Source organism: Choloepus didactylus, chromosome 6 (genome assembly GCF_015220235.1).
Source record: "Choloepus didactylus isolate mChoDid1 chromosome 6, mChoDid1.pri, whole genome shotgun sequence".
NCBI lineage: Eukaryota > Metazoa > Chordata > Mammalia > Pilosa > Megalonychidae > Choloepus > Choloepus didactylus.
This window is the reverse complement of record NC_051312.1, coordinates 123,147,448-123,164,877: the sequence shown is the minus strand read 5'-3', so window position 1 is coordinate 123,164,877 and position 17,430 is coordinate 123,147,448. Positions and strand designations below refer to the sequence as shown.

Genomic DNA, 17,430 nt, shown 5'->3' with positions numbered 1-17,430 from the left:
ATTCTTATCAGATTGACAGCTTGAATTTATGCTACTATCAGACACTGTAGGCCCATTTAAAAATAATTGGGGTGAGGAGAGGGTGCTGGTTGTTTGCGAAAGGGCCCATTTCATTGGGGAACTGCTAGTGTTGGTACCTTTAGGTCTTTTTCTTGGGGCTAGTCATATTCCTTAGAAAAGACTTTTATTCTACTACCTAGAGCCTGTAAGTCTAGATGCCAGTGTTCTGGGAGCTGAGTGGGAGAAAAGGCTGGGGATGGCAGAGTGTTGAACGAGTGCTAAGTAAATTTTCCTGTAATTCCCTCATTTTCATAGTATATTCCCAACTATGTCTGGTTTCTCCAGCTCAGCTACCTGCCTTACGTTTTACCTTCTACAGAAGAGAATCCTGCAGTATTCTGTTGATTTAGAGGAGGAGATATAGGGTTTTAATTGCTCCTTCAGGAAAAATGTCATCTATTTTTAGCCAGACCTCCATAAGAATTTTTTTCAATATTCATTCTATTGAGATATATTCACATACCACGCAGTCATACAAAACAAATCGTACATTCGATTGTTCACAGTACCATTACATAGTTGTACATTCATCACCAAAATCAATCCCCAACACCCTCATTACCACACACACAAAAATGACCAGAATAATAATTAAACTGAAGAAGAGCAACTAAAGTAAAAAAGAACACTGAGCGCCCTTGTCTGTTTGTTTTTTTGTTTGTTTCCCCCACACTTCCACTCATCCATCCACAAACTAGACAAAGGGGAGTGTGATCCCCATGGCCCCCCCAATCCCACTGTCCCCCCTTGTAAGCCACATTTTTATACAATTGTCTTCAAGATTCATGGGTTCTGGGTTGTAGTTTGATAGTTTCAGGTATCTACCACCAGCTACCCCAATTCATTAGAACCTAAAAAGGGTTGTCTATATTGTGCATAAGAGTGCCCACCAGAGTGACCTCTTGGCTCCTTTTGGAATCTCTCTGCCACTGAAGCTTATTTCATTTCCTTTCGCATCCCCTTTTGGTCAAGAAGATGTTCTCCATCCCACGATGCCGGGTGTACATTCCTCCCCGGGAGTCATATTAAGCGTTGCCAGGGAGATTCACTCCCCTGGGTGTCTGATCCCATGTAGGGGGGAGGGCAGTGATTTCACCTTTCAAGTTGGCTTAGCTACAGAGAGAGGGCCACATCTGAGCAACAAAGAAGCATTCGGGAGGAGGCTCTTAGGCACAATTATAGGGAGGCCTAGCCTCTCCTTTGCAGCAACAGTCTTCCTAAGGGCAAATCCCGTGGTAGAGGGCTCAACCCATCAAACCACCAGTCCCCTATGTCTGTGGGCATGTTAGCAACCATCGAGGTAGGGCAGGCCAATACCCCTGCATTCTCCACCAGCTCCTCAAGGGGGCTCTGCATATTTTTTTCCTTGTTTATTTTTTATTTTTTTTAAACTTTTTTTTTTCCTAAATCAACTGTATGAAAAATAAAAAATTAAAAAAAAAAATTAAAAAAAAACATACAATAAAAGAACCTTTCAAAGAGACCATAACAAGGGAGTAAGAAAAAGACAACTAACCTAAGATAACTACTTTACTTCCAACATGTTCCTACTCTACCCTAAGAAAGTAACCTAATATAGCAACATTTCTGTGAACTTGTTCCTACTATACCCATCAGAAATCAATAGACCATAGTCATTCCTGGGCATTCCCAGAACGTTAAATTTACCCACGATAGCTAATCTGTTCTTCTTGGATTATTGTTCCCCCTTCCTTAATTGCTCTCTATCACTAGTTCCCCTACCTTCTACATTATAAACCATTTGTTTTACATTTTTCAAAGTTCACATTAGTGGTAGCATATAATATTTGTCTTTTTGTGCCTGGCTTATTTCGCTCAGCATTATGTCTTCAAGGTTCATCCATGTTGTCATATGTTTCACGAGATCATTCCTTCTTACTGCTGTGTAGTGTTCCATCGTGTGTATATACCACATTTTCTTTATCCACTCATCTGCTGAAGGACATTTTGGTTGTTTCCATCTCTTGGCAATTGTGAATAATGCTGCTATGAACATTGGCGTGCAGATATCTGTTCGTGTCACTGCTTTCCGATCTTCCGGGTATATACCGAGAAGTGCAATCGCTGAATCGAAAGGTATCTCTATATCTAGTTTTTTAAGGAACTGCCAGACTGACTTCCAGAGTGGCTGAACCATTGTACATTCCCACTAACAATGAATAAGAGTTCCAATTTCTCCACATCCCCTCCAGCATTTGTAGTTTCCTGTTTGTTTAATGGCAGCCATTCTAGTTGGTGTGAGATGGTATCTCATTGTGGTCTTAATTTGCATCTCTCTAATAGCTAGTGAAGCTGAACATTTTTTCATGTGTTTCTTGGCCATTTGTATTTCCTCTTCAGAGAACTGTCTTTTCATATCTTTTGTCCATTTTATAATTGGGCTGTCTGTACTATTGTCATTGAGTTGTAGGATTTCTTTGTATATGCAAGATATCAGTCTTTTGTCAGATACATGGTTTCCAAAAATGTTTTCCCATTGAGTTGGCTGCCTCTTTACCTTTTTGAGAAGTTCCTTTGAGGTGCAGAAACTTCTAAGCTTGAGGAGTTCCCATTTAACTATTTTTTCTTTTGTTGCTTGTGCTTTGGGTGTAAAGTCTAGGAAGTGGCTGCCAATACAAGGTCTTGAAGATGTTTTCCTACATTATCTTCTAGGAGTTTTATGGTACTTTCTTTTATATTGAGATCTTTGGTTCATTTTGAGTTAATTTTTGTATAGGGTGTAAGGTAGCGGTCCTCTTTCTTTCTTTTGGATATGGATATCCAACTCTCCCAGCCCCATTTGTTGAAAAGACCATTATGACCCAGTTCATTGACTTTGGGGGCATTATCAAAGATCAGTCGGCCATAGAGCTGGGGGTCCTCCATATGAATTTGATGCTGCCTATTCCTGAGCCTTTTACCATTTGGCTGTGCAGCCTGGCTTTCTTCTTTGCTCTTCTTGCCACCAGTCACCCCCTACCCTTACCCGTACTCCCACCCCCAGCAGGTTTTAATAGGCCTTCTAGTATTTAAGTCAGATATTACAGGGTGATCTGATTTTCAGTGTATTTTCTCTCATTCTCTTTGTTCTAGTAGGTTTATGCATTTTTAAAAATTGCTTTAATGTCATTTTTTGAGGGAATCTCCTATGGAGGGAGTAGAGTTAAATGTGTGTGTGTGTTTCTGTCGTGTGTCATAACCCTTACGTTTGGATAACTTTATCTTTAGACATGGTCTTTAGAAAACTTAAATAAATTTTAGCATGATCAACCCTATACAGCTTAAATATTTTTAAAAAGTACTTTAATTTTAATTTCAAAATTATTTACTTATGTTTACCTGATTCATTGTAATTTGACTTGATGCAAATTAAGAACTGCATCATTATAGTATAGGTTACTTAAATACATTATGAGGAATGTAAGTCCAGATGGATTGACTAATTGAGGAATGGGCAATTAGATGAGTAGGCATAGTTCAGAAAATAGTGATAACCCAAATGATAGAGTGCTTTCTACTAGGAATACGGGAATTTCATGTCATCTCTGTAACTTAAGATCTCCTTATGTCTATGAAGGGTAAAATAGTTTTTGTTATTTCTTATAATGAACTACAAAAACTTTCCTCATTGTTTAGTTGTTACATTACCTTAAAAACATGCACATTATTGAAATGTATATAGGAATTATTGAAATGTTATATTGCACTGGGGAAAATCCAACTTTAACAGAGTTAGTAACCTCAAATTGCACCATTGAACTCATATTTTTAATTTAAAGTTTTTATATACATAGAGAAGTACTTAAATATGTGCATTTGAGTGTGTGTGTGTGTGCATGTGCTCCTTGGAGCTATTAGTGTGATTTTAATAGATTTTATAATATTGAACTATCTTTGCAGTAGTAGCTAATTTAGTACTTTTTCAGTTTTTCATTTATAACTCATGACATCTTGAGCTTGCTTACTTTTATGATTATCCATATGGAATCTATAACAGTCATCCAGGATTTTGCCAGGAAGTGCCTTTTGAACAAATAATGCTGTAGCAATTGGACATCCATAGACGAAAAACTGAAACTCAGCCTAAACCTCATGCCTTATCACAAAAGTTAACTCAAAATGGACCATGGACTTAAATGTAAAATGTAAAACTATAAAACTTTTAGGAAACCCTTAGGATACAATCTACAGGATCTTGGACTATACAAGAGAGTTCTTAGACTTGACAACAATTAGAAAATGGGATGAAACCAGGAAGAGACATTTCACTGAAGATGATATATAGATGGCAGAGAAGCGCATGAAATGATGTTCAACATCATTAGCTGTTAGGGAAATATAGAATTAAAACCACAATGATCTATCACAATATACCCACCAGAATGTAAAATAAAAAAATATTGACAGTGCCAAATGCTCATGGTGATGTGGAGTAACTAAATTTCTCTTACATTGCTGGTGGAAATGTAAAACGGTATAGCTACTTTGGAAAACAGTAGGATAGTTTCTTAAAATATGAAATATGCTATTGCCATATGACTGAAAATTGTACACCTGGGCATTTATTCCAGAGAAATGAAAGTTATTTATCCACAAAAACTTGTAAAGAAATGTTCATGGCAGCTGTAATTTTAATAGCCCAAAACCGGAAACCCCAGATGTCCTGTACCAGGTGAATGCTTAAACATAACTTTGGTGTGTTGAACTATTGATACATGTAACTACTTGGGATGAACCCCAAAAGTCTACATGATTCCATTTATATAAATAACATTTTGAAATGACAGAATTAAAGAAATAGAGAATAGAGATTAGTGTTTGCCAGAGGTTAAGTACAAGGAATGTAGGACAGGAGGGAAGTGTGTGTGGCTATAAGAGAGCAACAGGAAGGGATCCATATGCTGTTGGAATTATTCTTCCTTGACTGTATCAATGTCAATATCCTGGTTGTGATGTGGTACTCTAGTTTTGTAAGATGTTAACATTGAGTGAAACTGCGTAAGAGGTACATGGGATCTCCCTGTATTCTGTGAATCTATAATTATCTCAAAATAAAAAGTTTGATTAAAATAAAAAGCTGTCAAGCTGGCAGAGTTAAATGAAATGTTTTATCCTCCTATTTAGGCAAATAAACTTTAATAATGCCCTACAAAGGCCAAATTTGAATTTCTAATTTTCAGACACCTAGAACACACTAGTTGATGTGAGGGAGCTGGCCTCTGGCTTCCAAACTGTAGCCTGCCCTCCTTTCTTCCAACCCCAACGCTGTCCTGCGTGACAAGGGGTATCCTGTGAATGCACGTGAACACCCTAGACCTCATGTCTAAGCTTCATCCAACCATCTACAAACAACTGTCCCTCAGGCTTAGGAGTACACAAAAATAAATAAACAAATATAATACATGAAATAATGAAATAAATAGAGATTTTATAATAATGCTTAGCTCTTTGGCAAATGAATAACCTCTTCTCAACCTTAGCACATTTTTCCTTTATGCACTTGATAGGATTGCATTATATATGAAAAGAGAGACTACCTGAATATACAAGGTTGCAAGTGAGGGGTCAGAAGACATATAAGGGAACCAACAAATGAAGATACCGTAAGCAGAGAGAAATAATTGGAAGTGAATTCCACTTGTTATCTGTTCCTGAATTTAAGGATGCCTACTAGCTCAGAGTACCCTTTTTGACTTAGGAATGTTTTCCCCTGATTTTACTATCAGCTCTGCATATTTTACCACTTAAATTTGATTTTATCTCTTCCTTTTCTCATTTTAATTTACTGGAACCATTTCCAATATATACGTAAAACTCTGAAGAGTTAGTTTCAGAATTATGTTCTTAAATATGTGAAATTATGTAGTAGATTTACAAAGTAAATAATTATAAAGTAATATTGACATGTTCAGACATTGTTTACTATTTTTTTTATTTTAAAGAGATTTATTGGACTTTTTACTGTTTTTATATTTTGAATCTCTGCAAAGTCCTTTATCTAGCCATTTTTCTTCAGATGTTCAGAAAAGCATTGGTAAAGATGTTTCAAAGTAAAGGATTGGACTGCATCTTTTTGGAAACCAACAGGAGCATGAAAAAACAGTATCATATGGTTTATGAATGCATTCCTCTCCCGAAGGAAATGGGTGATATGGCTCCTATCTATTTTAAGGTATTTAAAGATGGTCTTTACATGCATACTTATTTTTTGCTACAATGCTATTTTATGAATACAGTGTTTTCTTTATTCATGTTTTTTTCTCCCATATACTTAAATCAGATTTTACAATATATTAAACAATACAGTAAAGCACAAAAAATTCTCCTGTATAAATGTCTGTAGAAAGAAGTTTGGGATTTTGACCCTTTAAAAGCATGCTTGCTTATAAGTGTGAATATACTATCAAGTGCTGAATTATAATTCCTTTTAATTTCTCTTTTCTCAAGTGAAATCACGGTTTTACTTTGAAGTACTTTTAAGTAAAAATTTTCATAACCTGAGAAAACTGATAATTGAAATACACTAGGGTCAAAGACAGAAAGACACAAATAACACAGATTACAATTGCTGAGACAAGTTATTGCCGTTAAGTTTTAGCATTCAATACCTTATCATCCTATTTGTAAAAAGGAAAAAAGTTTGTAACCTTCCACATACATTTTGGGCATATAATAAATGATTAGAGTTCTTAACCAATTATGTGTCATTATTATTTCAAGCAGCTTTTATTAAATACTATGTGTTTGATTCTGATCTGAATACAATATAATTTATGAACTAATGGAAATGCAGAAATGTAAAACCATATATGGAATATTAACATGTGCAAAGAAATAGAAAGATAATGTTTTGTGAGGTAGTGAATGCACACTTTTGGGAATAAAACATTTAGACAGTTTGGGATGATAAATTTATTAATATGGACTATATATTCCAACAGAAAGGATTATAAAACCTGTTAAGGTTAACGGGTGGTGAAAATCTACTTTCACTTTAGAAATCTTTAAAGACAATCTGATTATTTAATTTGAGGAATTATGCTATTAAGTATAGAGAATAAACCAGATAATCCCAGAGACCCATGGTAGTCATTTGTTAAACAAACTTAGGTGAGAAAGAGATTATTCTACTTTTTCAGTGTGTTGTTCTGTTGTCCATCAATAGAGTTTTAGGTGATTGTGACTAGAGGATTTGATGTACAGGGCCCAGCAGAGAGTGGCCACTGTTGCTCATGTGGGGTGACAGAAATGTCATCCCTTAACAGAATGGTGTGTCACTTTTCTCCTCTACATTAAACCTTTTATTTGATCATAAAAATTCATTTAATTTCTCTGACTTCAATTTTGTATTGAATATGCTACATTATAATGTCAAGCCAAGTAACCTGTGCCTTTTAAAGAGTATATATGATGTATGTTCTAGTTTGCTAATGCTGCAGAATGCAAAACACCAGAGATGGATAGGCTTTTATAAAACGGGGGTTTATTTTGCTACACAGTTACAGTCTTAAGGCCACAAAGCGTCCAAGGTAACACCTCAGCAATTGGGTACCTTCACCGGAGAATGGCCAGTGGTGTCTGGAAAACCTCTGCTAGCTAGGAAGGCAGCTGGCGTCTGCTCCAAAGCTCTGGCCTCAAAATGGCTTTCTCCCAGGATGTTCCTCTCTAGCAAGCTTGCTCCTCTTCAAAACATCACTCACAGCTGCACTCAGTTCCCTCTCTTTGAGTCAGCTCATTTATATAGCTCCACTGATCAAGGCCCACCCTGAATGGGCGGGGCCACGCCTCCACGGGAACATCTCATCAGAATCATCACCACAGCTGGGTGGGGCACATTCCAAGCAAATCCAACCAGCACCAAAACGTCTGCCCGACAAGACTACAAAGACAGTGGCATTTGGGGGACACAATACATTCAAACCGGCACAATGTATTATAATGATACTGTACAAAAGTGAGATTATTTTTCATTTGTTACTTGGCTTTTTTTTCTATTAAATTTCTTTACCATAGATAATAATCATATTGCTTAGCTTAGAAAATCTTATAATTTTATTTTTATGTATTTCTCTCCCTGAATTTTTACTTCTTTGTTACATGGGGACAAACAGTTCATTCCTTTGTTGCCATAAAGCATATACATTATTCTTTTGGTATTTGAAAGAGGAGCAGTAAAACTAAATGAGTAGATTTCTATGGATGCATGTGGGAATTTGTGAGCTTTTATATTCACAAAGTATGTTCAATATTAACTTGTTAGGTCTTATTAAGGATTGTTTTTGTCATGTAAAGTTTAATACAATAATTAAGAATTAGTAAAAGAATATTATTTTTACTAAAGATAAAACTTTTAAAAACTCAAGTTCTAATTTCAAATAACTAAAATTAAAGTCTTAATCCACTCAGAGTAATGACCTAAACATGTATAATGTGCCTGGTAATTAATTTACGGTATTACTTTATTTTTAAACTGTCTCTTTGTATTTGATTATGTATAATTTTTTCATTAACAAATGGTTGCTTTTTAGAAAGCCATAATGGAGTCTGATGAAGAGTGGTCCATCAACAAGAAATTAATTGATCTGTCTTCAAAAGATATCAGAAAGTCTGTAGGTATCAACTTTTCTTTCTAATGCAAGAAAATATTTCTAGGGCTTAGGATATTCATTAATTTCCACATCTGAGTTGAGAAAGACACCATTTGACTGAATGACCAAAGACAAAGTAACTGATTCCACAAATAAAGAAGATGTTGTTTTCATTCTGTGTGGTTTAGTAAATGCTTATTTGTTTGTAGAGGTTTTTTGCTTACCCAAATAAGTGTTTCTTCCTGACCTTGTAGCCCTCTACTGTTGTAGTCCTTATAAGTGGCATTGACAGCCAACTGTATATACCATAAAAGCTCATCTCATAGGCTTCTCAGCCACTCTGGAACAAGTGACTGGGGGGCCTTGTTGTTGCTGGGATTATAATGAGAGAAAATTTTTCATAGAGGCTCCATTTTGAATTTTGAACTCATTTTCTTTTCCCTATGCAGACATACCCTCATTCTTCCTATAAAAAGGCAGTTGAGTTAGATTGTGAATACGTGGTTCTTTTGGAGACTTACCTAACCATGTTTCATGGTTTGATCTTGATTTGCAATTCAACTTTTAGATATAGGTGATATATAAGTTGAGTACTTCTGTAATGACCGCTTTCTTTTCTAGGAATATGAATTAAATGGAGTATAGATTTAATAGACACTTGGATTCCTTTTTTTCCTATTCAAAAACTAATTTATTCTAGAAATATTTATTGAGGTTCTAGATAAGTGAGCAAAACAAAGATCATTGTCTTTAAAAAGCTTATATTCTTTTGCAGGCACCTATAGTCTGTGGGCCAAATCCAGCCTGCTGCCTGTTTGTGTGAACAGTTTATGTCATGGTACAAAGGCAAAGTTGAGTACTTGCAACAGAGACCGTATGATCCGCAAAGCCTAAAGTATTTTACTTTTTGGCCTTTTACAGAAAGAGTTTGCGGACCCCTTTTCTAGTAGATGTCACTGGAATATTTCTCCCATTTCTTTTGGAAAGCCAGGCTCCCAATACAAGTGACTAATAGGATTTCTTACTGCACTTATTATATCCCAGTCAACATATTCAAATTTTATTGCATTATTGAAGACACACAGTTTTAATTCAGGGGTAAACCATTGTCTACAGTTTTTTTTTCTCTTTCCTTGCTGGTGAATTGGGCCAGAGAATGTATTTTAAAAGAAAGAAAGAAAGAAAAAGCCCTAAATGTCCTGCTTGCTTCTTTCCCTTATGAGCCTGTAGAAAATTGTGTCATTATGTATGTATATTTGTTGCACCAAAGATTTTCACTTCTTATATAAACATTTCCCATGCCATTAAATATTCTTTCAGAACATGATTTTAATGGCAGTTGGAAACATTTCAAAGTAGAAATTTTAAAAGAAATGTATTATTACCCATTTGCTACACTGTATGTATAATATTCTTACCACTGAGCCATCTAGTACCTCTTGTTTCTTCAGACATGAATAAGTACCTGAATTAAGGAGCAGGGGATTTTAATAATATTATAACTTAACCAATATGGAAAAATAAGAAATAGATACTGATCCTTATAAAAACAGCAGTTGTATATTCAATTTTAAGGTGTTTTAAATGAGACTGTTTTGAGAGAGTCATAGTAGATGGAGAATAAGCCAGATGACCTCCTGAGATCCCTTTTAGCCTTAGGATTCTATAATTATCTGGCTGGAATTGTGAAGAGAACTTGAGTGTAAGAATAATTCCAAAGGAGGTCATTTTTTAGGTTAACAAGATTTCAGGTATCTTATTAAAATGATAAAGATGTTGAGCATGAGGTAAAGCACTCAAGTTTTCTTGCATTATTTTTATTTCTGAAGGGACCTCATTACTCTTCTTTTTAAAGCACTGTGCCCTTGCTAGTTTCATAAGGTATTTTGCCTGCTTCATTGGGAATGGGGTGTTGTTTTGTTTTTGATGCTGAGTAGATTCTTGGTGAGATTATAGAATCTCTATTCTAGATTATGATAGAGATTTATTTAATTGTAATTGATTTCCGATTGTTTGTTGAATTTATATTTTTCTTTGCTATATGAATATGTTTCGCCTTTTCTGCTTGTTTTGTTTACTTTCTTTGGGCCTTTTGATTTCTTTGCAGTATGGTACAAAGTCCATGAAAATAGTCAAGGGAAGCAAATTTGAATGTTCATTGCAGAGTAGTTCCATGATATTAAATAACTTGTTACAAAAGTGGTCATTTTTCTCAAGACTTTCTCATGAAGATTTCATGAGAATTCTTCCTGAACTTTTAAAAGTTGTTTTTTACTTTATTTTATTTATTATTATTATTTTTTTTTGTGTGTGTGTAGCAACTATAGAAATTGTAAGAGCATCCAGCACACTTAGGGACTTGTTTTTCTGAAAAATGAAAGTCCTTTCTGAAGGAAAATTTGAATTTACCCAGAGACTTTCAAACTCAAGGGCAATTCTAGGAACCAGGAGGAACATCTAGAATATTAGAAGGAAATTTCAGATACTACTTCTTTTCTATCATAAATAAAAATTTTTGCTATAATTCTGTTATTACCTTTAAAGAGTAATGTCAGAGTTCCAACTCTTTTTCCTTTCTTGCCAAGTGAGGAAAAGGGGAAAGTGCTAAATGTACATACATTTTGATACTAAAGTTTATGCAATGCCTACTCACTGACAGCTCTTCTAGCAAGATAGCAGATTGGACCTTTTACAGACTCTAGTGAGAGAACAGAAGAGAAGTTTGTGGCAGCAGCTGTTCTTTGGGTAAAAGAGGTTGTGTATTCATTGTGCCATCTTGGGAAATATGTTATAGGTGGTTGAGCCTTGTTATGTGAATTAGTTTCCTAGTGCTGCTTTAATAAATTACTACATACTTGGTATTCTAAAACACCCAAATTTATTATCTTACAGTTTTATAGGTCAGAAGTCTGAAGTGTGTGTTAATGGGCTAAAATCAAAGTGTCAGCAAGCCTGTGTTCCTTCTGAAGACTCTAGGGGATAATCAATTCCCTAATTAATTCCAGCTTCTAGTAGTGACCTCCATTCCTTGGTTTGTGGCCCCTTCTTCCATTTTCAAAGCCAACAGCATAGTATCTTCCAATCTCTCTCTGGCTTGACTCTTCTGACCCTCTGGCTCTGACCTTTCCTCTTCTAAGGACTTTTGTGATTACATTGACTCCACCTGGATAATATCCTCATCTCAAAATCCTTAACTTGATCACATCTGTAAGATAACATATTCATGACAAATAGAGGATTAGGATGTTGGCACTCTCGGGGGAGGCATCCATTTTGGTACAAATTAAAGGAATTGGTCACTGTCATCACAGATTTCTTCCTCAGGTTATGTCTTTCTTGAAGTATTGACCTTTAGTTGATGTCATTCTGTAATACCCCTTTCAGCATTGAGATTCATGCTTTGCAAATGGTGATCTACTTCAGATGGCAAAAATATTGTAATGGAGCCTTCCATCCTTTTTTAATTTGACTACCAGATTTGCATAAAACACTCTTGTAAAGGAGATAGAAATGAAAGTAATCCTTGAGTTATCTTCTTTGTACCACAGATTGGGTGGAAACGTTATATGCGTTGTCCTAATTGGTCCTCATAGCAAACCTCTGAGCTCTTCATTTTTCTTATGAAACTCAGAGATGTTAAATAACTTGACTGAGGTTACATAGTTAGAATCAGAGCTGTGATTAGAGTTTTGTCTGTCTTATTTTCCTTTATTTTTTCCTAATTTTCAAGATTATACATGTTCATCATATTTTTTTAATTGTGGAAATATAGAAAAATCTAAAGTAACAAAAAAGTAACCCGTTTCTTTACATTGTATATTATTTACCACTCTGTAGACTGATTTTTTTTAACTTGTGCATTTCCTATTACATGAACAACTCTTCATAAGCCCTAATTTTGATTGCTTTATAATGTTTCAAGGCAACCACTGTCTTTCCATCCTGCCATACTGTGGCCTTCCATATCCTTCCTTCTTGGGAAACAATACAAAATATATAAGGTTAAGTAGAAATGTGATTTAGTGCCAAATTAAGTAAATGCTGACTGTATGAGGGGATTAGAGAGGAAAGATGTTACTGTGAATTAGCCTACTTGGATCATTTCTACCAGCAAAGGTGGGACTTGAAGAAAAAGCTTGCAAGGACAAAAAATCTAATTAATTGATAGAGAAGCAAGAAATTATGACCTTTTCTAGTCAAGATTTAGCTTAAAATACTTCATGTATGTATGTGTAGAGAGAGAAAGGGAGGAAGATGTGGAAGAAAGAGAGTGAGTGAGGGAGGGAAAGATAATAAATAATCCTGGAGATATTTTGAAATGAGTTTGGTGAACCAGGTATTGCTATGTCCATCTCACTAGTTTAAAAAGAGATCTGATTGTTCTGGTTTAATTTATGTTTGATAAATACCCAATTAAACAGTAGTACAGTTTCAGGGATATTGTAAACAAAGCTCTAAGTATATGGCCAGGCCCCTTTTCCTAATCTGCATTATGAGTAAAATATGAAAAAGTGTATTCTTATTCTCTGTTCGTGTGGTTTAAGGAAAAATATTTTGCTGTTATATTAAAAAAGAAGTTTTTTTTTTTTTTTCTGTTTTCCCCAAGGACAGGAAAATAATTGGTTTTGATTATAATTGCTAGATGTTATGAAGAGCTATCTGACTGACATGAAATGTTTTACTTAGAAAGTTAGGTCACTGCTTAAGAATCTTTAGAATTGGAAATTCATTGTATACCTTTGTTTTAGTGGATGCTTAATTACTGTCATATCGGAGAGCAAGAAGAGGAATTAAGCATAACTTTTTGATTTGATGCCATATTTGATGTATGATTTTTCTGTTTGTTTAGGTACCCAGAGGCTTACCTTACTTCTGTGTGGATTTTGGCCTTCAAGGAGGATTTGCTCATGTTATTGAAGATCAGCACAAATTCCCTCCTTACTTTGGAAAGGTTTGCTCACAATTTGATAAAATTCCAGTGTTTAGGAATTTACTAGCACTTTTCTTTTGAGGGGAAATTAAAATTTGGGGCACTATATGCTGTGGGGTTGGTGAATACTGCTCCATCCAATTTTTAGAGGGAGAACCTAGAAACTATCATTAAAAATGACTCAGAATAGTTATAGGAGAGTCAGGAAGGTCATTTTGGAACCAAACATTTGTTAACAGTAGTAACAGTAACTGTAATGTTTCCCTTTGAAGTCACCTAGCCTTGTGCCGAGTGTGATGATAATTGGTAATATTTATTAAGGGTCTACGGTGTGCCAGACACTGTTCTGTACCCTCATTTAGTGCTAACAATAACTTTATTGTGTGGTATTTTTATTATTTTCATTTTATAGGTGAAAAACTGAGCTATAGAGAGGTATATAACTCATGGTGCTAGTAAGTGACAGAGTTGGGGGTACGTACAAATGATCTCCTCCCTTCATTTTAATTAAGCAATATAGTCCAGGAAGAATAAATGACTCATTTCATGCAGATAGTTTTAGGGAGGATATTAGAGTCCAGATCTTTTAATTGCCAGTGGATTCTTTCGATTACTAAAAGTTGCCCTCTACGGATATTGTCCTTAAATTAAAGGTCTACTGGAGTATCTGGGAAGTGTATAAATTAGTATCAGGAACTGGAATGAAATTAATGCAGCAACCTAAGCAGTTAGAAGAAATCTGGTCAGTAATAGCTCTAGAAGTGACCTTTTAGTCTAGTGTAGCTCAGGCCTTTCTGCTCATATCCCTGTGTAGCCAGTTCCTCTAAATTAGAGGAGCCTTGATGAACTCTTTGCCCAAGGTGCCCCCTTTCCCACCCTTGATTTCTTCCCTCCCCACTTTCATTTCCTTTATAAGAACATCTTCTACAAATAATGGGGATGTGTCAAGAGGAATCCCAACTCCAAATGTTTGGATTCAAAACTTTTCCTGTGGTTGCCCTTAATGAGTTAACTGGAGATCCAAAATCATATGCATATTTGAACTGTTGACATATATTACAGAAACTTGTTTGTGAAATTTTTTAGAATTTTTTTTTCCGGAGTAAACTGCTCTGAAAAATCCTGTTGTTTTGTAATAGAGTTTATAACTAAAGGCTCTATGAATCTGGATCTGTTTTAAAGTAAGCTTGATTGTAGTAAAAAGGAAATGAAGCATTTTTTTACTTGTATAAACTTAATTGGGGAGATTGGTCCCATTTCAAGTGTTTTGCCATATATTATGGTTTATATGATATTGTTTTAAAGTTAAAAGGAAAGTTTCCCTACTTAGTGTTGCCTCACAGATCCATTTTCACCAACCCTTTGCTTTTCAAGAGACAGCTTGGGGGGCCCAAGAACTTCCTTCAGCAAGAAGTTGCTTAGAGAGCAAGAAGAGATTATTGGGATGGTTTATTTCTGTTAGCAGCTGCTTATGTAATAGAACAAGAATCAATTCTGTATGGTACACATAAGACAAACGTTGATGTTTTATAGAGATAATTTCAGGTCCTCTTATAAGCTAGGCTTTCTTAAACTATAATGCTTACTTGGACCGAAGCTGAGAAACTTGTGCACTAAACCTAAATTTGCTCCATTTCTCTTGATGTCTTCTACAAATCCCTGTCTCTATTGGTCCTTTTATTTTCTTTTCCCAGTGATAGGGGAGGTTCCCTTTTCCATGAAGCTTTCCATGATACATCCAACAAATAGAAACTTTTCTCTTTTTTTGAGTCTCCAAAGCATATTCTTTATCAATTTGGCACTTATTCTACTTTATAGCACAGTTCTTTGTATAGCTGGAGTATTATTCTGGCTTCTGCCACAATCCAGATTCCATTAAGAGCTGTCAAAAGGCAGATAGATGTATGCTAGTTATCTTTGTATCTCTATATTTGTCATTTGCTTTGTGCATAGTTGGCCCACATGGTGTATTTGTTAAGATGAAGAACCTATGTCTTGGAGACATTCTCTGTTTTGTCCAAGGTCTCACCACACAGTCCAGTAGAGCTAGACTGAGTATGCAAAATTTGACCCTTGGTCAAGTGTTTTCCTGTATTTCCTTCGACTTTTCCTCTAAGCATTGCAAATTTCCCTCATATCTTTCTGTACACAGATACTTGCATAAATTCGATCAATGTCTGTCGCTAACAGCACAGAAGGAAGATCATGAAGGAAATAATCAAGAATAATAAGCAAAGTCATTCTTTTCAGGGCTTGGGAATGTAACTTTTTAAATGAACATGATTTATAACTTTTAATTCTAGATTTACTTAGATTAGTATTAAAATGTGATTTTGCTTTTCTGCATGATTTTTCTGTAAACCTATAACTTCTCTAATAAAATCTGTAATGTGATTTTGATCCTGAAAAAAAAAAAAAGATGTCCAGCTAATAGTAGAATAAACTGATTGATAAGTATGCTGGGTAGCAGAGAAAACATTAACCTAAGAATCAACTGCAGTTGAGTAGCAAAGTAAATATTTACTACATGTTGATTTACTTTTTCTCCAAACTGTTTACCAGAGCATCTAATGAGAACCAAATTATTTAAATTTCACTTTCTCTTCTCCCCTTTAACTACCCTCTAGTAATGTGTTAACAAGCAACAAAAGAGACCTATGGCGTGACAGGAGACACAGCTAGGACTCCTAGAATCACAGCATTTGCGTAGTTAGAACTAATTGAAAACAAGTTTTTTTTTAAACTGGAAACTAATATTTATGCATTATTTGAACAGCATCATGGAGAACTGCTTAATGATATATTTAACAGCAGAATAAGTGGAAATAGTTTAATTCCTATTTTAGTTATTATTTATATGTGCATGTGTTTGCATTTTTCTCATTCTTTAAAAGGAAATCATTGGTGGGATGTTGGATATAGAACCAAGACTTTGGAGGAAAGGAATACGAGAAAGCTTTGAGGACCAGAGGAAGAAGGCACTGCAGTTTGCTCAGTGGTGGAAACCATATGACTTCACCAAAAGTAAAAATTGTTGAAATGTACCTATCATTTTTTATTTCCCCTTTAGATCCTTTTCAGTTTTTATTTCCATCATCTAACTAAACAGCTGATCCTTAGGCTATAGGGAAAGAGGGTTATGGCAGCGAACTGCTGTGGGTCACTGATAACCCTCAGTTGCTTCTGTGGACTTCATTTTAGTAAACACAGAGTAAGATGAGATATATTGGATGACCTGCTCACGTTCCTGTTCTGTCCCTAATTCTTGGTGTTCTTAACTATTACAATTGATTGTAGAAAAGGTCTTCTCTGAAGGAATATCTAGGGCATAGCACATCACCAGTTCCAAGAGAGGTGGGTCTACTCCAAGGTTGTTAAGTCAGTTAACTGGCTTCTTTTGCATTTTTTTTAGAAAAGACTTGGCATATTTAGAATAACCAAAATTTCTTTTCAAAGGATTTTATAGAAGAGCTCTTCATTTTCAACCAGTATATAATATCACTGCTACTGTTTTTGTTAAAGGAAAAAGAATGTCCCAAAAGTAATAAAGAATTGATAATGAAAATATAACTCATGTTCATGCTTCAGGTTTGTTTTTATTTCTGTCCAGTATTATTTGTGTCTTTAAATTATTGTGATTTTAAAAATAAGTGTTCCAAATAACACAATTTACAGTTGTTTGGGGTTTGTAGAAGAATTAAAAATCTCATCTAGTATTATTTTTGGGTTAAATTGATTGTTTTAAAATTTCAAGAAATGATAGCATTCTAAATGTCAGGAGCACATTCTATTGTCTCCTACTTGATTGAAGGTACTAGATTTTTATTTGTTCTCATACTTGGTGTCAAGATA

The 17,430-nt window shown here is 35.1% G+C and overlaps 1 protein-coding gene across 2 annotated transcripts in view; it reads left to right on the top strand.

Annotated features, from left to right (window-relative positions):
* CWF19L2 (CWF19 like cell cycle control factor 2) overlaps window positions 1-17,148 on the top strand; it is a 174,272-nt gene extending 157,124 nt beyond the window's left edge. For both annotated transcript variants that reach the window (XM_037841310.1, XM_037841309.1), the window contains exons 15-18: window positions 6,077-6,232; window positions 8,589-8,669; window positions 13,498-13,599; window positions 16,473-17,148. In XM_037841310.1, the coding sequence (XP_037697238.1) occupies window positions 6,077-6,232; window positions 8,589-8,669; window positions 13,498-13,599; window positions 16,473-16,616 (483 nt within the window). In that variant the 3' untranslated portion in view covers window positions 16,617-17,148. The remainder of the gene's footprint in view (window positions 1-6,076; window positions 6,233-8,588; window positions 8,670-13,497; window positions 13,600-16,472) is intronic.
* Window positions 17,149-17,430: the final 282 nt, after the last annotated feature.